Raw genomic sequence first — 23,935 nt, 5'->3', positions numbered from 1 at the left:
CACAATCTGTATCAGTCCTCTTAGCTGAGCACCATCTATCAGTTTTTATTTTTCCTTTGCAATTTCGACTTAGGTTTATGCAGTTTCTTTTTGATATAAGTCTGGAACATTTGTCGATATGATTCAGGTACTAACTCATACAGCTTGAAGATATATTCCTTACCCATATCATAATAATCACTCTATTGTACTGATGGTGAAGTGCAGACTTCACGAGCTTTGCCAGTAAGTACACTTTGTTATCATAAAGTCCAATGTTCTCTTGGACATTTCATTTTTTTGACTAATTATTTCAAAGTGAAGAAAGTCTATCTCTGTTTCTTTTTTCGTGTACTAACCTGATAGTTTTGCTAAGATCAAAACATGAACTTGCGTGTAAAGGGAAGGGGGAGTGCTCCGTCAACAAGTTTTTCTATACTCTATACTGTATTGTTCTTACTTCTCTTTTCAACTGTAATCGTATATCTCTCTCTTGCTGCATCTGCAGTTGCGTTTCAGCTCACTGTATATTTGTATTTTTCTCTCTCTGTGAATTTAAAGTTTTATCATTTCTTTTTGAAGCTAAAGCTTTCTTAATTCCTATTACATTTACATTTTTTTAAAATTGTACTTCCTTTGATATTCTACTAGTACATCCCTCGCTCTCTATCCGAATCTGCATTTTCTTATATACTCACTGATTTTTTTAAAATTTATTATTTGCATTTCAATTATTTCCTTCTGAAGATGAAGTATTCTTAATTCCTATTCCATTTGTTTTTGTTAAGCTGTAATTACTTTAATTTCCTACCAAAACCAAATAGAGAGTTACTGATCAAACCCAAAGAATGATCATCCAAAATTTCCTTTCCCATCAAGTATTGGATCAGAACATTCTTTGTTAAGACGCTTTCGCTTCAGAAAGGTAATACTATATGGAAATTCAAGCAAATCCTTTGTCATAAACACTAACCCTATACGGTGAGCATTGTAAACAAAATTCTCGACATTAGATGACATCGTGAATGCTTGCTGGATTCATTAAAACATTTCCCAGTCTGTGAAATTAAAATCTTTACCATAGACGAGGAAAATTCCGAAGCAAAGTCAATTTAAATGTTAAGGACAATTTTAAATATCTCTAAAACGTTTTTCAGAAATTCAGATTGCAGACGAGCTCAAATATTCTCTTACGACCTGTGGTGTTTAAAAGTATAACAGAAAAATAGTGAAACCAGTAATAGAATCAAAGTCAACAAGCATATTGTGTCTTCAATAGAAAATGCAGGTCCTTTAGACACTTACAGTAGAGTGAATTAAATCCCAAGTAATCCAGAATGTCCTATCACAAGTCAAAAAATACAGAAAGCTCCGAATAATTCTTGACTGTCCTGATATAAAACAATGATGCAATCCAGAATTTTTGTCGTACAAATGTGAAGCAGTTCATTGAAGAAACACACTATCTGTAAAGACAACTGGCCCTATAACATTATGTTTGCCATCTCTAACGTACAACTTAACATCAATGACAAAAGTCAGCTATGTAAACATTCTGTTGAAAACTTATAATCAGGGGCAAAAGTTAAGCACACAATATAAATTAAATAAATAAAAGGATCGATCAGCTAGAATGTTGTCACCTTATCCGATATCTACGATCAACGTTTAGGAGCGTGGACCGAGGATCGTCCCGAAGATACTATTATGAGTCTTGCTTGTGGTGGACACAATTATTCCTGCTACCATTTATAAGTTCAAATATAGTAAGTTGATACCAAATTCAAAGGGAGAGAACTTATTTTGTACTAGCGTTCTAGTCAAGAGGTTACCTTCGACGCGTGATAAGAAGCATCCGAGGCAGGTGAAGATCATGACCTTAACGTAAAAACATGGGAACCATGATTGCATGTATATCAAAGCACCACTTCGTGAGTCATCCTTTGGAGAATGTGCGTCATATCCTATTCGAGAAACGAATGCGACAGCCCGATCATAATACATTACCGCATGGATACTGCCAGGGAAAAAAAACTAAGATCATTTTGACCAGAAACGTCTACCCATAACACCAATTTCTAACTGAACACATGTTATGTTCCCACCTACACTGAAATGAAGTAATGCAAATGTGATGTTGTGTCTCGCGAGAAGAGTGTGCATCACTGCATGTACAGCCTCGCTATGCTATCGATAAGGATGTTTTTCTTGTGCTAAAATATGACCCGTCATCCACATAACCTAAAGTTTAATTATTACGTCATTGATTTGGTAGGGTCACTTATGCATCCAGACAAACATACAAGGTGTTTTACACACATAAGTGTTCTCAAACACATTTTATTTTTCTTCCGGTTTGGTTTGTGTGAAAGTATACACATGACTTACTCCAGATATAAGGACACTTTAACCTCGCATCGGAACAGATTAAAGGTGTGAAAATGATAGTTACAAAAGCAATATATTATCCATGTTAATTTAATCCTACAGCATACACCATACTTGTTGCACTATTCCAACACTCTGAAGGTCACACCTTTTACAAGTTATCACGTAAATCACAATTACAATTGCACATTCAGTATCGTAACGCATCGAATGTGTTTTGCTTGTAGTACTTCTGCTGATATAAGTATGTTTTAATAATTAAAGAATAGTGCGAACATCTATGTCTATTGCATCTATTTCATGAGTCATTCGAATTATAATTGAAATCTTTCATTACAAGATAATTGCAAAAGATCCAAATATGTATTGATAATCTTACCTACGTTAAGACAATTAGCATTATACTCAGTAAGGAAAGGAATGACATTGCAATATTATTCACTAACTGTACATTTCAGTGATTCAAGATGTGTGAGGCATCAATACTATCAATCGGATAAATTATTTCCAAACCAATACTGTTGTAATTCGGTCTGAAGCATATGACACATATTAAAATGTCAGTAGAATCATAATTGTACTTTCAAATTCAATGTAAAACAAATATTGTAAGAAAAAGAAAAAAGAGTATGTGTGATGGTTGGGTGTGAACTTGCGCCGTCTGCACGCCGTTAGTCCACGTACGTCAGGAAATAGTTCTAAATTTATTGGTCAGACTGATAAAAACGAGTGCACTGGAAAACTATATTTTGTATCTCATTCCAATTAATTATCAGAATTATTTCTCTTAGAGAATCTAGTAATTTACGGCTTATCATAAAATAAATAACTGCATTAGATCTAAGCCAGAATGTTCATTTCCGACACGACCAACATAAATTAAATTGTAATTTATTTAAACAGTGAAGAAAATAGTCAGGATCTTTTAAAGATTTACTCCAAATTTGTCGGATTATTTTAGAAGAGAGTTCAAGTTCGTATTCCCGCTCAATTCTGGATATAATTACTGATTTTATTTTTCCCATTGTGAATATTGGAGGGCAACACCAGGGACAAACACGTTTTGGTACCCTGTATTAATACTAACTAGAAGACACACGCATCAGCGTTTAAACTCTCCGCGTATAGAACTGTACGCTGTGAGGATTAACCAATGTCCGTTGTTTCCAGTTTCTCCTTTTTATTGTCAACCTTGTGTGGCCGGTAAAGAAACATGACTAGAGTACCAGAGTAGTGCATGAGACAGGAAAACTAATCTTCAAATTGAATAGTGAATTGCACACTAGATAAATATAATTTATATATGAGTATACGACGATAGTCCAAACCATAGTGGTCACTAATCTTATGAGTGAGTAGCCTCACCTCTATATTGTCATGTTCAAGGGTTAAACTAAAATATTCCTGTATTGGACTTAGTCAAGTTTTGGCAAAGTTATAAAAATTCACCGCACATATTTGTACCATTGAGTAATACTGGCATACCTTATTATCGTCTTACACTCCACCCTGGGTTGTATGTATGTAGGTGCAAGTGCCAAATGTAATTTTTCTCTTTTCTGATTGTTGCCCTGTCTTACTCTACCACTGGTTTTATATCCCCTTTAACACTGGGTACTGGTTAGTAAGACAGAGGGTTGGTCTGAAGGCATGTTTGCTGGTTAGTCGGATTTGTAATGGGTTAGCAGGTGTGGGTGTGGGTGCTGGTCAGCATAGGTCAATTGAGCGACTTATTGGTTAGTAATTGTAGGTGTTAGTCAGTAGGTGTAGGTGATGATCAATATATTTTTGTGTTAGGTTTTCACGTATAATGTTTCTGTTTTCAGCATTGTTACAAGAATGCAATACTAATATTAAGCCTACGGACGTATTTGTCATGTCGTCAGCTTGTCATTTTTCAAAATGAAAGGCAATGTTAATTCCCATTATTTGCCGGAATGCTTACCTAATCTCTGAAAAGGTTAAGGGTTCAAATTAGTCCATTTTCTGCTTTTAGGCTATATTAGAAAAATGTTTCTTTGACTTTAATTGAATTAATGCAACATTATGTAAAAAATATTTTGCTTACTTTTCTGTGTTAGTAATTGTTATGTATTTGTGTCGTTTATCTTAAGAAAGTAATCCCTAAATCCAGAAAACAATTGACCAGTTTCCCAGACTTGCAGGGCCAAGCTTTTTCATCTGTCTCTTCTTTGCGCTTTTTATTTGACAAAAATGATCTGTGAACGACTGTGTGCGTTTAGAAAATCGTTGATTGTAGCAAGATATATCTCTTGTAATATACATACATGCACACTTACACACACACACACACACACACACACACACACACATATATATATATATATTGTCCCCATATTACACCTCTATAGATCGTATGATTTTTTTAAAATCCAGGTGGAGGACGATATGAATACCTTAGCTTTAAAAAAGTTTCTTGGGGTGTACTCCTGCAAATGATACTTTGTTTTTGGATATCTAAGGCATTTTATCATACTTGTTAGATGTCATGAAACTTTGTTGAGTATTTTATTGAAGTATATTTATTCCATTTTATAAAACGAATATATGTTTCCTTACGTTTGCATTAAAAAACCTCATTTCTAAGTCGAAACGATTACCTATTTCACAGCTATCTCCTCCGAATCCCTCTGCGCAGTCACATATGCACTCGTCCCCTAAACGGGCTCGCCTACCTCCGTTAACAGAGCTTGGTCTGTTACAAACTACAAGAAACAGAACATTGCAAGTTATTCGATGATTCATCGGCTACAGGGAGTGCGAGGCACACGGTGACAAGATATAAGTAATAGTCAACGACATATCTCATTTTCTTTCAGGATACACCACGGGCAATATTTGCAACAGTTGCATCATGCCAAGAACAGGAGAGGTACGAATTGATGTTAACCGTGATGCTATGCATAGTTTGGTGTTGCTGCTTCATTGCGAGAAGCATTAAGTATAGCATTAGTGGGTGTAGTAGTAGCAGTAGTTGTAGTAGGAGTCGTAAAAGTAGTGGATGTAGTCATGGTTTGAGTGGGCTAAACCCTCTCTGATATGTACGAGCAAACAATGTGTTTACCCATGGGCAGTATTTTTTAAGTTACTCTTTTTAACATCAAAATTTATAACAATATCAAGCGTTTGGCTGCTGGTGTCGATTGCTCTCTATATGATGATGTTTTCCTAATTTTCTATCGATCGAAACATATGTATACCAATGAACCACGATCGCTGCGAAATATAAACAAGACCCAAACTCTTGGCTTTAAATTCTCAAACTTCAAAAACAATGGGCGTCCATTGTCAGCTATGAAGACAACATGATTATCCAAAATTCACACAAGACGTTAAGCATATAACGATTGTTGAGGAAACACAGTTTTAAGGTATTGTCTGCGACATAAAACTTGTCTTCATTCCACACATTAAGAAATTGAAAGTAAATACTCGAAAGCTCTTGCTCTATCAAAGTAGGGGCGCACATTAAATGGGGTGCTGATAGAAATGTCTTTCATAACCTATATAGAACCCTAATTAGATCCAAACTTGACTATAGTGATGTTGAATGGCTAAGCGAGAAAGTCATACTTTAAGATCCCTGACCCAATTCACCATCTTTTGGATAGTTTAGGTCATCCCCATGTGAAAGCCTTTTGGCTGAAGCTAACGAACCACATTTGCCTCACCTCAGAGAAACAGTATCTTTACATTGTGCCTTAAAACTGAGATCTAACCCTTTAAATGTTGCGTATACATCTATTTTCCAACCCAGCAACAAATATTTATGCAAATCCAAATGCAATTCCTACGTTAAAGATTAGAAAATCTCCTCGTTAAGATGATACAAAACTGAGATGTTAAAAATCAAAAAAGTATTTTGCACCTGAAACACCTCCGTCGCTTCTAAAACAACACAAAGTACGTTTTACTCTGCATGATTGAAACAAGTCGGAGACAAATCCTTCCGTTTTTCATAATGCTTGAAACGTCTTGCCTCTTGATATTTGTTTAGTTAAATAAGAATTATAAACAATACATTACAAGGAGAACTATATGATATTATTTGCACAAATCCGAGTTAACATAATAGCATCGAACTTTCAAAACATAACATATAGGCCAAGTGATCTAAAACAAGATTGAATCATGCGCGTATTAATCACCGTTTATAATAGTACTTATAATAACAACAATGGGCAATGCGTTGTAAGTCTTGTTTGTAATGCAACATTATCAGTGCAACACTTGATACACAAATATGACATTACGCTTATCCGCTCGTTGTGTTCATAAATACCGAATTTGTTTTCATGAAGAACATGGCAGGCGACCAGTCAATGAAGGAGACAGTGTATTCAGTATGCCATGAAAGAGTCCGAAAACAATCAAAACGAATTAAACCAACACAGCTCTGTACGTATTAGTTTAAGTTCGTATGAAATATATTTGTTCTAACTCAATATTGAATATACTAGTCTTAAAAAATATAAATGTATCTTCTTATTTCACAACAAGAAAGTGATCAATTGAAGATGCAAGAAAACTATAAATATTTTGTGACTATGTTTCAGTTAGGTAATGGAAACATTAATTTGTAAACTATATGATGGAAATAAAAAAAGATCTTAATAGTTAAGCTTTTGAAACAAATATGTCAAAAATTTACCAGTATGATCTTCTCTGACTTTAGAAAAAATTTCACATATAACCTGGGCTACAATGGACTTTGTAATAAGTCCTCTTGGCTTAAAAGAGTGTTTTAACTCTAGTTTCCTAATTAATGGACGGTGATGAGTTCTCATGTGTTGTTTATTTTTCATGTATGCTACACTTTTTAAAATCACTGATGTACTTACCAATAACTTCGCAGGACTCCGGCAGACATTTCTCCCATTCTACGTAAGGATCGGAAACAAAACACCACAAGTACCCACTCCTAGACGGATCTCGACAGTAGTTGGCAGCAGCATCCACGCTTCCATCCGGGAACATATTGTCGCCAATGCAAACGTTAAAATGAGTCGTAACATTTGACCAAGCTAGGCATTTTTTTCCCCGGACAGTAATGTTCATGTTGCCGGTATAGTCGGTGTAGCAGTCGTTTTTGAAAGAAATCATAAAATAAAATTAACTAGTATTTCAATGAGGTTTAATAACACTGTAAGAAATATAATATCATACATGCAACATCCATTCATGCATTCATGAATACATTCATATCTGTGTATGCAATTACATACAGACATGCATGCATACATACATTCATACTTACAGTTCATTCATCGTATTTTTAGGAAAATCCACTTTTCCACGGTGAACCTTAATCCTTTATTCGATGTGCCCGTCGCGGACATGACATCGTGGAAGTCTTGGATTGCCCATTTCGTGGAATTTAGTGGACGTCACAGCAGTTAGAAGTCACAGCAATATAATTGCCTAATCGTGAACACCCGCTACAGCGCTTGGAACTTACCTGTTGGCTCAGCTGCAGTAGGTAATGCAGGTGGTTAATATAAGTTGTATACAAAACTGTTTATTATTGAAAGACTCGCCCGCTAAATCGCATACACGTATTGCGAGATATGAAGGACTTCCGAGCAACGAATGCTGAGACAGATGTTTCACAAAATATACAAAGTTTAATCAAGGTAATTGTTTTATGAGAGAAAGAGAGAGAAAGGGACGGAGAAGAACAATAAATCACGCGTAAGCACTAGAGGGTTTCATTGTGTGCGTGTGTGATTTAGATTTTAAACGTAGTTTTAACAATTGTTCAGTCATATCGCTACGATGTCTAAAGTATGACAGTTAATAGGGATGCCTAGCACTGGGGTATCATGCCGCAGACATGTAACATGATGTCCCACACAGTCACATCAGCTTGACACCGGGCTGGCTAGTCCTAGCACTAACTTCTTAATGCTGGTCGCCCAGCGAGGCAGCTGCTAGTGCCATTTTTATAAGTCTTTGGTATGACTGTGTCGCGGTATGAACCCGCGTCCTCCCACATGCGGGGCGGACATTCTAACCACTAGGCCACCGGAGCGGTCTGGTTTCATTTTGGCAGTAAATTTTTAATTGTATGCTTAACATGTTCCGACACCATAAAATATCTACAGCGCTATCCAACTTGCAACTTCTGCCAGGCCAACCTGTTGAGTACTTGCGACCTAATTATACATGTCCATGTGACACATTTTCTCAGGAACTATACAGGTGTTTGCTTTTACAATTTTCCTACTGTTTTATGCAGACTCCATGAACATCATGACGCCACATTCTATAACCATCAGTTTAATAAATATTCTAAAGATTGCTGGTTTAGTCATCAGATGAGTTTACATGTCATATTACAGATTGGACGGGTGAAAATTATGAAAGGTGAAAGCACTTAAATACTTTCATTAGGAGATAAACTTGTATGCATTATTTTCAATTAATGCAGTTGAAAATTTGGTACACTGCATTCTCTTTCAATCTGCAGGACAATTACTACAATAGCAGTTATTATCTAAAGTGCTTTATACCTGTAGCATAGAATCCACCCTCTATACAAGCGTGGTTTAAATGTTAACTTCCAGAAGTAAATAAAATCACCTCTGTTAACAGAAAAATATGGGAATAAACCGGTTTCCAAACTGACGAGTTTATCCAACCACTGCTTACGCGGTAAATATATGATGCAATTCCGAATCAAAATTAAATGTGTTTACATATTCTGCATTCTGCTGTTCCAAATCAAATACTGCAATTGTGAGGTTACTAATACCTTACAGCAAATTTTGGAATTTCTGCATCATGTAAGCCTTCTTTCACATTATCCTAATATCATACGAGCATTGTTTGTCACTTTAGTTACTAATTTGTTACATTTTGACCCAATTATCCTTTCAACTAGTTTACGTGAATACAAAATAAAACATTTTATCGTCAGATAACTTGGATCGAACTGCGTATTGATAAAGGATTTAGCAATTAGGCAAACAAAATGAAATTAATGAAATAATGCACATAATTGCCAAAATGGTACTGAAATTTTGGAAACCAAAATTTAGATTCGAGTCACGTTAACAAATTTTGTACTACTACAAATAAAAGCAATAGTAATCGAAGGTAAAAAGGGTTTGGCCAGTTAGTATGTGCTTCTGCGAAAAAAAAATGTTTTCCTCATGTTGCAGCAGTAATTAATTTCACCATGCATCCATCATATAATCCTCTTTAGCAATTCAGTATAAATGTTTACTCTTAAGCACATTTAGTTGTGAGCTGGGTATCTGCGGTAGATACGACTATAACTGATGCACAATTAAAAGCAAATCCCCAATTATATACGTTGGTTTGGTTTATCTAAATGACATTGTTTCTCCTCCTTCTTACTTCTCGCCACCCCCAACCCTCCATCATGTTGTTCAAGTTGTATGGTATTAGGCATAAGCCGAATACATCGTATATATCAATTATGTCATGTAGATCGTCAGGAATGGCAAGGCCAGGTGTTTGTCAAGTTTCTAGAATCTATCTCTAATGGTTCTGATTGCTTTTAACGATGGGCTTCTTTTTGCACGGCTTTAATCAGATATCCCTGGTATAACTTCGTAAACTATATATACACAGAACTGAAGATGGATGAGGTTTCGGCTTCAGTGGTTGTAAATCTCTATCATTTCTTGTTATCTTGCATAAGTTCAACTGTATTCTAAGGTCGTCTCGAGTATCGTCACATTATTCACTTTGATTATTGAAGTATTATTCATGCATTCATATTTCAATCTATTACATTTCATGATAGTTATGTTCTTTTATGTTAATTTTGGCCAGATTCGACAATAGATACTACGAAAATAAGTAAAGGAGACTAATAAGCTAAATATCACAACTGATACATGTTATAAGTTTTAAAATTCGTTTTTATATGATCAACATCAAACATCTGCATTCGAAATTTAATGTTCCTTTTGAAATATCGCTGCTAAAAGTAACATCGAGTCTCAACGCCTTCCCGACTGGCCATTCTTAGAAAGGGTAGGGGCAGACTCCAAAGTAAAATGTCGCGTCTCGGCTAGTGTTTGATGATGGATTGATGGAAAACAAACCACGAATACAACAGTTACCTTGTTAATAAATATCACTACACTTATGGCATGAATAGCCATTGATATAGAGAAGACTTCGATACTGTGTAGACGAATTAGGCGCTGTGAAAACTTATCATACTCTGAAATAATCGGCCATATTCAAAGTCGACTGATAAAGGTATTACTGCATTCATTAACTTCAAAACTGAAATTTGGAAATAGCATGGAAACACACACAACACTTTTATGAATATCATTTATTGAGAAAGAACAAAATGAAATTACCGCTTGATGCAGAACAGGATGTAAATGTCAACTTTAACTGGCAATTTCTCGTGATGTGCGCTACATTAATGACAGGGTGGGAAAATATTGATGGAATTTAGAACGTCATGTTTGTCTTTATGTATCCCTAGCTAATCCACTGATAAATATAACTAGAAATGGTACGACTGTAGAGGTTATACAGGTAACGGTGTAAAATTGACATCTACCATCGTCGGGTTTAAGCTGTAGTGGTTTCTTCGATCTGTTTGTTTACTGTGTCGACACGAGGAGAGAATAAAATAGAATCAGCGAGGAGTGCCATAAAATTCACTAGAGCTGCAATAAAATCCGTTGCGAACGTTCACTAGATTGAATAGATTTCCACTAGAATGGGTGGAAAATCCACAAGACTGAATAGAATTGCACTACTCATAGTGGGCACGTAATCTACTGCCACTCTGTCCACGTCTCCAGATTGAGTGGACGATCCGTAAAACACGATGCGTATACTGCAATACATACATACATACATACATACACACACACACACACACACACACACACACATACATACATACATACATACATACATACATACATACATACATACATACCTGTGGTGAGATAGAGCTTTGCAGAAAAATAGAGAAACCGAGGGAGAATTTGCAAATGCTAGTGGACACATTTCTCGAAATTTACCTTTGGAAATACGTCCATCGTTTACCATTCTTCCACCATAGTGCTTCGCTGGGACTTTTTTATTGATGTCTGTAGATAGATGCAAATTATATACTTATTACAACACCATGGAGAAATAAACCGCCTTTAATCATAAATCCCCATATATTCAAGACATCCTATAGCAAAACAAATTTAGGTTCTTCTCATTGATACATGCATGGTAACATAAATGTGTACGTACAAAATATCGGATGCACACATGATACACACATACATTCACATACATACATACATACATACATACATACATACGTACGTACGTACGTACGTGCGAGCGTGCGTGCATCCGTACGTGCGTGCGTGGAGAGGGAGGCAGAGACAGTGATAGACAGATATAAATAGATGCACTGGATCCATCATAGGGTCAGTGAAAACTAGTTTTAACTAGCCTGGGCCCTTTCGATTCTCATTGCTTGTTTCTTTTGCTTTATAATATTGATGCATACAATAGTTACAGCGATTTGTGGGTGAGGATATTTGCAGATAAGTAAATAATGTTTAGGGTTGGGGTTATTTGGTGATAATACGATTTTACTTAAATATGTTTGCGCATGAGCACTTATAAGAATGCAGTTTATATATCGCAAGCAGTTAGAGTTGTATCAGTAGATGTTGATCTCAGTCCGTATCTGATGTCGATCCTAGTGTCATGGTCACGAAAACCATCTGTAAGTATGGCAAAGACATCATACTCAAGAGGGATGGGGTCAACACACAACCATGCTTGAATTTATTGGCAAGTTGGAGTGATTAGATGACTCACCGTCATCCACAACGGAACGATCATGCTATCATTGTATTGGAGTTCTGCTCATAGCATTTCTTCTGGAGTTGACGAGATGCAAACACAATAAGTATTGTCCCTCGTCCATTCCAGAAGCCACGATGAATCGGAGGTTGCAACAATTCTTGCTAGTTGGTATAACATTTCTTCAATAAAGAACTATTTCACATTATCCTTTTTTAAATTGAAGACCGCTCTTTTGCCTTGTAGTTGTCTGCTAGACTGAATCCGGATATTGAGCTTAGAGACTTTGAGTATGTTGTCAGTCCAGCATTTTGCACTTGTCATGGCCTTCGTCACTCGGACATCAAGCCTGTCTCTTTTCAAGAAGATGATGCACTTAATGAGATGCCAGTGCTTGGATTACTGGTCTTTCCCCAGTTTAGCATGCAGATGACTGTGTTGGTGATACGGATAACTTGGTCAGGGCACTTCCTCGTTAGGACGTTCCTTCTGCATTTCCCAGAGCCGTTGTTGTCAATGACGCCTGGCCATGTCTGGTTATCTGTGCAAACTTTAACCTACAAAAAATGATGAGCTTATCTGCCTTTACCACTTCCGGAATAATAGACTCCAGGGTTTTATATGAATCTTCATTGCTCTCATCTTGGTTACGCATTGTGTTTTAATAGGCAATGATGATAATTGCATGTCTATATCAAGACAGTGGGAATATCATTTAGATGACTCTGTTATCACACATTTTGGGAGATTTGTGAGCTTGCTGACTATCTATTATTTGATGGCAAACGAAATATCAGTTTCACGTTACTCCTTTTAACTGTGACCACTACAAAAGAAGGTATAACCGACTCTTAATTCACTGAGTTTTCTTTCCTCAGATAGGCAAGTTTCACTCAGGACTGCTCTCTGATTTTGAATGCGGCCAGTTCTCTACCAAATATAGCTGTTCTTCTCTGTGATCTATCTGACGTCCACAGTTTCGTTTGATGTGATTTGTCACCGCTAAGATGGGATACCCATCAGCCGTGGTAAAATTACCAGGATTAAGGTTAAGCAGACAATATAGGGGCACCTTTTCTTAACCCTTTCTCATGCGATAGAGGTGAGCATTGTGATCCTAAGGAGGGTATGCCCTGTTCCACTGCTGCTTCGGTCCAGAGAAACGCGACCGCATGCTCTGAGCTGCCATTGTGCGTGTCTCCAGCTCCACCTCTCGGTATTTTTTGTTGTTGAGTTTAATTATAGTGGCGTGCGCACAATTGTGCATGTGCCACTTTTTTCTGACTGCACCGCAGCCTGCTTGTTGTTCCTGGGGAAGGGGATAGTGCCACCTCCCCCAGACTTTTATGGATTCAAGGAACCCTGATAGTTTGGCCTCAATCTGTGGGTCCATAAAGGTCCCTACAGTTGAATGGTTGGCTGTCATTAGTGGGAAGGAGAGCTCGGGAACGGTCCTTCTTGCTTTACATCGCTGGTTTTTTGTTGCATTTGCCTGGTGTGTGCTTTTTTTCTTTTTTTTTCTTCAAAATGTTCTAAAAGGAGGGGGATGTTCTATGTTTATAGAGGTTCTTAGTAGATATCATGTATGAAGAGAGATTTTCAAGGTTATTATGGTATTACTAGTGGAGGTGTTTAGGGTGTGTTTCCTACGTTATGTTATTTATAAGTTTTTAGATATTACCTCTTTAAGTTATTTATTAATTGATGTTTTTAGAGATTGAATGTTATTTATACTTTATTTAGCAAGAGACCGGAGTCGTAGCCGATTACACGGTTCGTTAAGGACATCTAGGACCGGAATCCTAGCTGATTACTCGGTTCGTTAAGGACATCTAGGACATCCGATTTTGCGGTTTCCTTAGTATTTTATAGGTGCTTCGTAAGTGAATTATTTATTAATACTTTTATAAAATTGAATAATATGTTATGGGTTTTTATGTGGTGGCTTCTAAATTTATTTAGGTAACCTCTCAGTACATCCACCCATGATACTCTGCCACTCTCTCATTGTAACAGAACTTGAAGTATCTGCGGGGGAAAAGGGTGATCTCATGTCTTGTTCGTGAGCTGGATTTTAGTGAAGGAATGTTATGCATAGTCAAGGCCTGTCTGAATCTGTAGGACGACAACATCGAACAGTTCTGTGAAGAGTCTACATGAAACGAAATGTCATCAGGACCTACTGCACCTGAGCTCATCCAGTCAAGGGCTGTGAATACATAGCTGTCCAGGTGAGCTTATCTGTCTGATCCAACAGTGTGGACGTTCCAGAGAGATTCATGTGTAGCTGGCCACTCTGAGTCAACAGTCAAAGCTTGTACCGTCTACTGTTACTTAATGTACCAAATGTAGCTTGATCTGACCCATACATACATGGATCATACTGACAGTTTTTCGATACGTATCACACATTGATATGGTCCCTGAATAATGTTCAGCTAAAACTCCAAAAGTGTATGCATTTCTTTCATGTTATTCTCGTCATATATTAAATTCATTTTACTACTAATGCATGTATGTTTAATTTCATCTTATTTACTATTTATACATATATTCATCGAATTATGAACAGAAGTGTAGAGATATTCTTAACAGCCAAGGTTATCAAATAAATATGTAATATTTAAATTAATCAAGGAATTCGAGGGTGCTGGTTGTGCCGACAAATGTTGTGGTATAACTTTCCCAATTAACTTAATATCATTGACACTGAATAATATTCAAAGCATCGTGTCGGGAATATTAGTCATTATAGCTTCACTTAAATGACACAAGTACATTTTCCTCTAGAGAGAGCTTTAAATATTTACATCATTCAAGTTTTAGAATTATTTAATCATTGCAGAGAACATATAATACATGATTTTATTATCATTTGAGTATATATTAAACAAAGGCTCTATTTAATAATTTAAAAGCTATTTTTCTCCAGTTTATTTTGCATTGTCATTTGATTCCTTGTAGGAAACACCTAATTAGAATTAAACTCAAAACATTCCAAATGGTTCATGACATTATTAGCCGCATATGCATCATAACCATTTTAATCACATTAGTTTGATATGCGTCATTACCTAATTCGTTACATCATTAATCTTAATTGCAGCATTGCAAGTTTATGACATCACTACTCTGAATGCTTCTTTTCGTTTTTCATTACATCATTAGCCTAATATACGTTATTATCAATTTCATGACATCATTAACATAATATACTTGATTATCTAGTTCATTACGCCGTTGACTTATATTGTAAACTGTCAAAAGAAGAGCATTGCGTTCAGTATATTATTAAACATAGGACAAACATAATGTGTCCCTGAAAAGTGCTCTGCTACAATCACTGTCACATATCTAAATTGTCTTATCGTGTAAATTTTCCAACATTCAAAACCTTGAAGACAAAATCTTATCATTGGAAGAAATATTAACAAAATGATGTACTTCTAAGAAAATCTAATCAGGGTATTTATATGTAAATAGAAGGAGCTTGAACTGTTTCATCGCTTTGCCACATGTGACTTTGGTTTTTGTGGACTAAATATTTGTTCATAAAAGGACAAGGTCCAAAAAGTTCAAAAATGCGTCAGTGAAACGTCCAAATATATGAGTTGAAATACACACATATAACCATCATAAAGTCTTTCAATTCTCAAAATTTCCATTCAACAGTTACTGCATTAAATGGATTGAGGAGATACCAATCAACAGGAGCAAGTTACAATCCGTTCTCCTAAAAGCGAGACCTTTCTTAATACCTCCCAATCTTGAAATGCTGACAAGACCGTTGAAACGTACCACATTCTCTCTCATCAGATTCGTCAGGGCAATCTTTATGAAGGTTGCATCGATATGATGCAGGTATGCATTGACCAATGTCACATCGAAACTTATCTGTAGGGCAAGTATGGTCAGCTGAAATAAATGAAAAGAAGATTATTATTCGAACTTTATTTACGTTTTTGTTTTTGTAAAACATGACGTTTTGGGGATACAACTAATTTTGATTAGCTCATACTTACTTATTATTATTAAATATTGTCGCATTTCTTGCCACTTGTCTAAATTAAAGGTAAATTCCCAGTAAATAAATAATTAGAGCAATTGTAGAATAGTTAAGATTCCTCCATCTTGAGTTTTCATTTAATGCCTTAACGTTTCTAAAATGCGAGCGAATCCGTATATCCGAAAAATTAGTGGGACTCACAATTTGTTTCTCTTTTGAGTCTTTTTCACATTTGAAAAGAAGTCGCTTTCTGACTGATTATGTAAGAGAAGAGTTAGACACACAGAGAGAATGAAAATAGAAAGAATGTGTGGTCATGAGTGCATAGATGACAGTGTGTGTAATAATGGATAAAGTTAAGAAAGATGTTATTGTACTATATATTATCATGACTACACGCATTTTATGAAGAATTACCTGACCAATATATGTTTAAGACCATCAGCTAAAGACCAATATATTATTTTACTTTAAATGCCGTCTTTATTGCCATTTTGGCCACAATTGAAAGATGTTTTCAGTTCCAGATATCATTCTCTTAGTTATTTCAATCGCTAGTATGTGGCATGGATCACAAATTTCATAAACGTAATTTTATCAACTGAGTATGGCATCTGTGTATCCCTGGCACTTGAAAAGTGTCCCCTTGTTGGGCTTCTTGGTGGGTGGGGAGCACGGGTGCTGAATTTTTATTCAAGCCATCATGGATAATTCAAAAAAAAACCATAAACGTACCAAAACTGGATCAGAGTCGGATGATGAGCCATGTAGTGTGGAATCCTTTCCTCGCTTCATGGTCATCCAATCGAAAGACGAGGCTAAACAACTTGCTGCACTATCGCCATTTATAGTCGAAAAGACTATACTTGGATAAGTCGGCAAGCCGAAAAGTGTCAAAAAACTAAAATCTGGCGGCCTACTTGTAGAGTGTGAGCGAAAACACATACTGAAAATATCTTAAAAATTAAAACCTTTCACGATATTCCAGTAACCTGTTTCGCCCACTCTGCACGTAATACATCAAAAGTCGTCATTCGTTGCCGTGACCTAGCTGGTGTCAGCGACAAAGAAATCGTCGAGGGCATGAAAAATGAAGGTGTCACTGCAGTCCGCAGAATTCGTATCAAACGAAACAACAATCTGCAGGACACCAACCGCATCGGCCACATATTTGGCTCTTGGAGCAGCGGTCTTCGTGATGGCCGTATTTTTGACACTTATAACACCGAAGGGGGTTGGGAATGTAAATCTCTACCTTTACTTGCAAAAAGCCAACTTTCACCACTTTGGGTACAGTTGGCCTGTTGAAGGTGAGTACAATGGTGTTGGTGTCCTGCAGATTGTTATTACGTTTAATACGTATTCGTCGGACTGCAGTGACACCTTCATCTTTCATTCCTTCGATGATGTCAGCGTCGGTGACTCCAGCCAAGTCACGGCAGCGAATCACGCCTTTGGACGTATTCAGTGTGGTGTGAGCGAATGAGGTTACTGGGATATCAAAGAACGTTTTCATTTTCCTGATATTGTCTGATTGACCTCGTCGCTCACACTCAATAAGAAGACAACCCGATTTCAACTTTTTAACACTTTTAGGTGTGCCAATCGATCCTGTGATAGTCTTTTCGATGACAAATGGAGATAGTGCGGCAAGCGGTTTCGTGGCATCTTTTGACTGTATGACCATGAAGCGTGGAAATGACTCCACACTACATGGTTCATCGTCAGACTCTGATAAGGGTTTCGATCTTTTATTTTGATTTTTTTTGGAATTATCCATGATGGCTAGATTAAAAATTCAGCACCCGTGCTCCCCACCCACCAAGGAGCCCAACAAGGGGACACTTTTCAAGTGTCAGGGATACACAGATGCCATACTCAGTTGATAAAATTACCTTTGAATGACCCTGAAGTCGCCAATTTCTAAGGTCGGTAAAATTACCCCCCGATTGACCCGTTAAGCCACCGCCTTCTAGGAAGCCTTCTAAGACTTGGAAAAGTGAAATATAAAGGAAAAGAATATAGGGGCAACGGTGGTATCAAGAGAGATACAAGGAGAGAGAGAAAGAAGGTGAGAAAGTTAATAAAGACCTCCTAGGGCTCGGCGTGACCAGCCGATTTGTCGGAACCGGGCCCATCCCGACCACCCGTCTAAGAGAAGTAGAGGCCAAAGTAGTGTATTGCAGGGAACTGCTCAACTACCAGGATCCTTTCCTCCCCCGACACGGGACGCAACCCACGGCAAACAGGTTGCCTCTACTTAGTCGCCTTTTACGACACGTAGCGAGGCACGTCGGGCCAATTCTACAACCCCGGACCCGCAGGGGGAATGTGGTTAGGTAACCAACAGTATATTATATTGTGGGAGATACTCAGCTCGGTATTTTTGACGAGTATGTTTTTTAATAATGGGTTCTCCAGTTTTCTATTGTGTAGTGACTGGAGTACTGATAGCGAGTCGGAGAAGATGATACTGTTTAAAATGTGTTTCTTTTCTATATGTTGCAGAGCAAGGTCTATTGCTCTGATTTCGGCTGTAAAAATTGATGCTCCGTTTGGTAAACGAACTTGCGTTGTGTGATTTCCACAAACAAAGGCTGCAGCAGCCTTTTCCTCATCCTTTGATCCATCCGTATAAATTCTGGTGTAGTTTTTAAATTTGTGGAAGACAGAACGGTTTGTTTCGGATTTTTTGCCATCGTGTAGCGTGAAAAGAACTTTTGTTTGTTTAATTAGCCAGGGTGGTGTTTCGGAGATGGACGTTTTCTGAAGTTTAGAAAGATCTATATTTGTAGTGTCAAGGCTGGATGATATTCTAATGCCAAAGGAAGGTATGACGTTTGGTTTATTTCCGTATAAAGTTTTGTATTTGGGTTGAAAAACAGCCGAAAAAGCAGGATTCAGAGGGTTTGATTTTAATTTCAGAGCATACTGTGCGGAAAGCATTTGTCTGCGATGCGATAACGGTGGTTCATTCGCCTCAGCTAGAAGGCTTTCACACGGGGATGTTTTAAATGCTCCCAGAGCCAGTCTTATTCCCTGATGATGAATTGGATCAAGCATTTTAAGATATGACTTTCGGGCTGAACCATACACAACGCAACCATAGTCTAGTTTGGAGCGAATAAACGTTCTATATAAATTCAGGATGACTTTTCTATCAGCACCCCAGTCAGTGTGCGCTACTACTTTAAGTAGGTCAAGTGCTTTTAAGCATTTGGCTTTCAAGTGTTTTAGGTGTGGAATAAAAGTCAGTTTTCTGTCAAAGATAATACCCAAAAATTTTGTTGCCTCAACAACTGGAATAGGTGTTCCATCCAGCGTGAGATTCGGTTCATCGTGATGTTTTCGTAACTGACAGAAATGCATGCATACCGTTTTTGATTTCGAGAATTTGATACCGTTTGCATTGGCCCAATTTTGAATTTTGTTTATATTTTGCTGCAGTTGTCTTTCAATTGTATGCATGTGCTTTGACCGATAACATATTAGAAAATCATCAACGTATAACGAACAATCCACACCAGGAGTCAAACACTTGGTGATGCTATTCATTTTGATGTTAAAGAGCGTCACAGATAAAATACTGCCCTGGGGCACACCCATCTCTTGCTCGTGCAGATCTGAGAGGATAGAGCCCACTCGTACTTTGAATTCTCTGTCGGAGAGAAAGTTGGATATGAAAGAGGGCAGACGGCCTTTTAGACCTAGATCGTACAGGTCATTTAGTATCCCGTACTTCCATGTCGTGTCATAGGCCTTTTCTAAATCAAAGAAAACCGCTACTAAGTGTTCTTTCTTGATAAATGCATCTCCAATAAATGTTTCTAGTCTAACCAGATGATCGTTGGTGCTCCGGCCATATCGAAAGCCACTTTGGAGAGGAGATATTAAATTATTAGTTTCCAAGTACCAGACAAGCCGAGAATTGATCATTCGTTCCATTGTTTTGCACACACAGCTTGTGAGTGCAATTGGTCGATAGCTGTTAGGATCTGCGCTATCTTTACCGGGTTTGGGAACTGGTATTACTGTTGCCTCTTTCCAGATTTTAGGTACATTACCAGTAATCCATAAATTGTTGAAAATTTCTAGAAGGGTTGTTAATGAAGGTTCTGGGAGGTGTTTCAAAAACTGGTAATGTATTTCGTCAGGCCCAGTGGATGTATCGTGGGTCTTATTCAGAGATTCCTTCAGCTCATACATTGTAAACGGTTGATTATAACTTTCTGAGTTATTCGATGTGAATTTCAACCGTGTCTTTTCTTTGTGAGTTTTTAATCTTCTGAACGCTTCTGAGTAATTAGAGGATGAGGAATTTTTTGAGAAGCTATCAGCAAGTATGTTAACAATGTCATATTTGGAATTGATATTCTTGTTGTTTACTTTGAGATGTCGAAAGGAATTGTATTTCCTATTTCCATTGATTTTGCGGATCGTGTCCCAAACTTTCTTTATAGAGGAACGAGAGTTTAGAGTTGAAACATATTTTTTCCATGATGTTCTTTTACTTTGTGTAATCGTGCGGCGAGCATTGGCCCGAACAATACGGTACTTAGTTAAATTTTCGGGTGTTGGACGATTATTAAAATTTTTCAGTGCTTCTCGGCGTTGTCTAATGGCCTCTTTACATTCTTTTGTGAACCATGGTTTTGAGAGTTTTTTACCGTTTGGTGAGGAGACAATGCTCATCAGGAATCTGATTGTAGAGCAACTCCGCATTGTGTCAACTGCGGAAAAGAGCACCACGCAAATTCCAAGGATTGCGATACCTGGAAACAGGAGAAGGAAATTCAGAGGGTAAAATACACAAATAATATTCCCTATCCAGAAGCCAGAAAAATTGTACAGGCAAAAACAGCCCATCCTGGCCCATCCTTCTCCACTGTAGTGAAGAGCAATCCTAAAACAACGAAGGACGCTCAAACACAAACAGAAGCACCCGATTCAACACCAAATTCAAACACCCCCCATTACCAAGCACAGAAAAACACGGCATCTACTCAGACTACATTTAACAATACCCAACAACCTAAATCACCAAAGAATAAAAAATCTCACGGAAACAGGCAACAAAAGGGGTCAGATGACCCCATCAAACTTTATAACAGGTTTGGAGACATCGAGAGCATGGATGCAGAAGAATCTGCTCCATCCGCCCAAGGGAACTCCAGACCTACAAACAAAAAATTCACCCCCGTACTTCCTCCAGAGAAATAACAAAACAAATTCCGTCTGCGAAAGGTCTAACCTAGCTCCACAATCTTTAATTTAAATTTACAATGAAAAACACTATCATACAATGGAATTGTCGAGGACTTAAAGCAAATTACAATGATATTCTCCTGCTTTTAAACGAACATGATCCTGCGGTACTATGCCTTCAAGAAACCTTCTTGAAAGATACAGACAATATCACATTTAAAAACTACTCCCTGTTTAACACCTGCTCTCCAAATGTTGACAGGGCATCAGGAGGAGTTTCTGTTATTGTGAACAACAGAGCTCCTCATAGTTTCATTACTTTAAACACCAATTTACAAGCCATTGCTGTAAGCGTCACTCTACATCGAGTGATTACATTTTGCTCTATTTATTTACCACCAAACACTAACCTAGTACCAAACGAACTCGATAATCTTGTTCAACAGCTTCCCGCACCCTTTGTTTTACTCGGGGATTTTAATGCCCATAACATTTTATGGGGATCGAATCATGTAAGTGACAGAGGTCACAAAGTTGAAGACTTTATTTCTAGACACGATCTGTGTCTATATAATACCAAAACACCTACATATTTACACCCAGGCACGGGTACATACACATGCATCGATTTGACAATTTGTTCTCCTTCGCTGCTTTTGGACTATGAATGGAAGGTCGCTGATGACCTTCACAGCAGCGATCACTTCCCAATCTCCCTTGTAAATCATAACTCTACAATTGATGAAGTAATTCCACAATGGAATTTAAAGAAGGCCGACTGGGCCAAATTCGAAACACTCTGTAAAACCAGGCTGAATGAGGATACAGTTTTCAATGTTAACGACCCCATTCAGCATTTTACATCTATTTTAACCGACATTGCAGAAGAATCTATCCCCAAGTCCTCAGCAAACTGTAAAAGAACCCTAAAACCTTGGCTCACTAAGGAATGTAAGGAAGCCATACGGCAACGCCGAGAAGCCTTGAAAAAATTTAACAATCATCCGACGCCCGAGAATTTAAGTAAATATCGTATTCTCCGGGCCAAAGCTCGCCGCACAATCAAAGAAAGTAAACGAGCATCATGGATGAAATATGTTTCCTCTTTAAACTCTCGTTCCTCAATTAAGAAAGTTTGGGACACGATCCGAAAAATAAACGGAAAGAGAAAACTCAATTCTTTCCGACATCTAAAAGTGAACAATAACAATCTTAGCTCAAAACGTGACATAGCAAATGTTCTTGCTGATACATTCTCTAAAAATTCGTCATCATCTAATTATTCCGAAGCCTTCCAAAAATTGAAAACTCAAAAAGAAAAGTCACGTTTAAAATTCACATCCAACAACTCGGAAAGCTACAACCAGCTGTTTTCACTATCAGAACTTATGGAGGCTTTAGACAAGGCCCATGATACTTCCGCTGGGCCTGACAAAATACATTACCAGTTTTTAAAACATCTTCCAGAATCATCTTTAACATCTCTTTTAAAACTCTTCAATGATTTATGGATTACTGGTAACCTACCTAAAATATGGAAAGAAGCAACAGTAATACCATTTCCCAAACCCGGTAAAGATAGTGAAGATCCTACCAACTATCGACCTATTGCACTCACAAGCTGCATGTGCAAAACAATGGAACGAATGATCAATTCTCGGCTTGTATGGTACCTGGAAACTAACAATTTAATATCTCCTTTCCAAAGTGGCTTTCGTTATGGACGGAGCACCAACGATCATCTGGTTAGACTAGAAACATTCATTCGCGATGCATTTATCAAGAAAGAACATTTAGTAGCGGTTTTCTTTGATTTAGAAAAGGCCTATGACACAACATGGAAGTACGGGATACTAAAAGACCTGCACGATCTAGGTCTAAAAGGCCGTCTGCCCTCTTTCATATCCAACTTCCTCTCCGACAGAGAATTCAAGGTACGAGTGGGCTGTACTCTCTCAGATTTGCACGAGCAAGAGATGGGTGTGCCCCAGGGCAGTATTTTATCTGTGACACTTTTCAATATCAAAATTAATAACATCACCAAGTGTTTGACTCCTGGTGTGGATTGCTCACTATATGTTGATGATTTTCTCATATGTTATCGGTCAAAGCACATGCATACAATTGAAAGACAACTACAGCAAAATATCAACAAGATTCAAAATTGGCCTAGTACGAACGGTTTCAAATTCTCGAAATCAAAAACTGTATGTATGCATTTCTGTCAATTACGACGACACCACGATGAACCTAAACTCACGCTGGACGGAACACCTATTCCAGTTGTTGAGGAAACAAAATTTTTGGGTATTATCTTTGACAGAAAACTGACCTTTATTCCACACCTAAAAAACTTGAAAGCCAAATGCTTAAAAGCACTTGACCTACTTAAAGTAGTAGCACACACTGACTGGGGTGCTGATAGAAAAGTCATCCTGAATTTATATAGAACGTTTATTCGCTCCAAACTAGACTATGGTTGCGTTGTGTATGGTTCTGCCAGAAAATCGTATCTTAAAA

At 37.5% G+C, this 23,935-nt stretch overlaps 1 protein-coding gene across 1 annotated transcript in view; it reads right to left on the bottom strand.

Annotated features, from left to right (window-relative positions):
* The window catches only part of LOC149801855 (uncharacterized), a 152,898-nt gene that overhangs the window by 51,743 nt on the left and 77,220 nt on the right, over positions 1-23,935 (bottom strand). The window contains exons 12-15 of the mRNA XM_089956860.1: positions 16,003-16,119; positions 12,608-12,761; positions 7,847-7,858; positions 4,989-5,093 (exon numbers count right to left, since the gene is read on the bottom strand). Coding sequence (XP_089812986.1) covers positions 4,989-5,093; positions 7,847-7,858; positions 12,608-12,761; positions 16,003-16,119 — 388 coding nt within the window. The remainder of the gene's footprint in view (positions 1-4,988; positions 5,094-7,846; positions 7,859-12,607; positions 12,762-16,002; positions 16,120-23,935) is intronic.

The sequence above is a fragment of the Sinohyriopsis cumingii genome, chromosome 4 (assembly GCF_028554795.1).
Source record: "Sinohyriopsis cumingii isolate HCF-2022 chromosome 4, ASM2855479v2, whole genome shotgun sequence".
In the NCBI taxonomy this organism is placed as follows: Eukaryota; Metazoa; Mollusca; class Bivalvia; order Unionida; family Unionidae; genus Sinohyriopsis; species Sinohyriopsis cumingii.
This window is presented reverse-complemented; position numbering and strand designations above follow the sequence as displayed.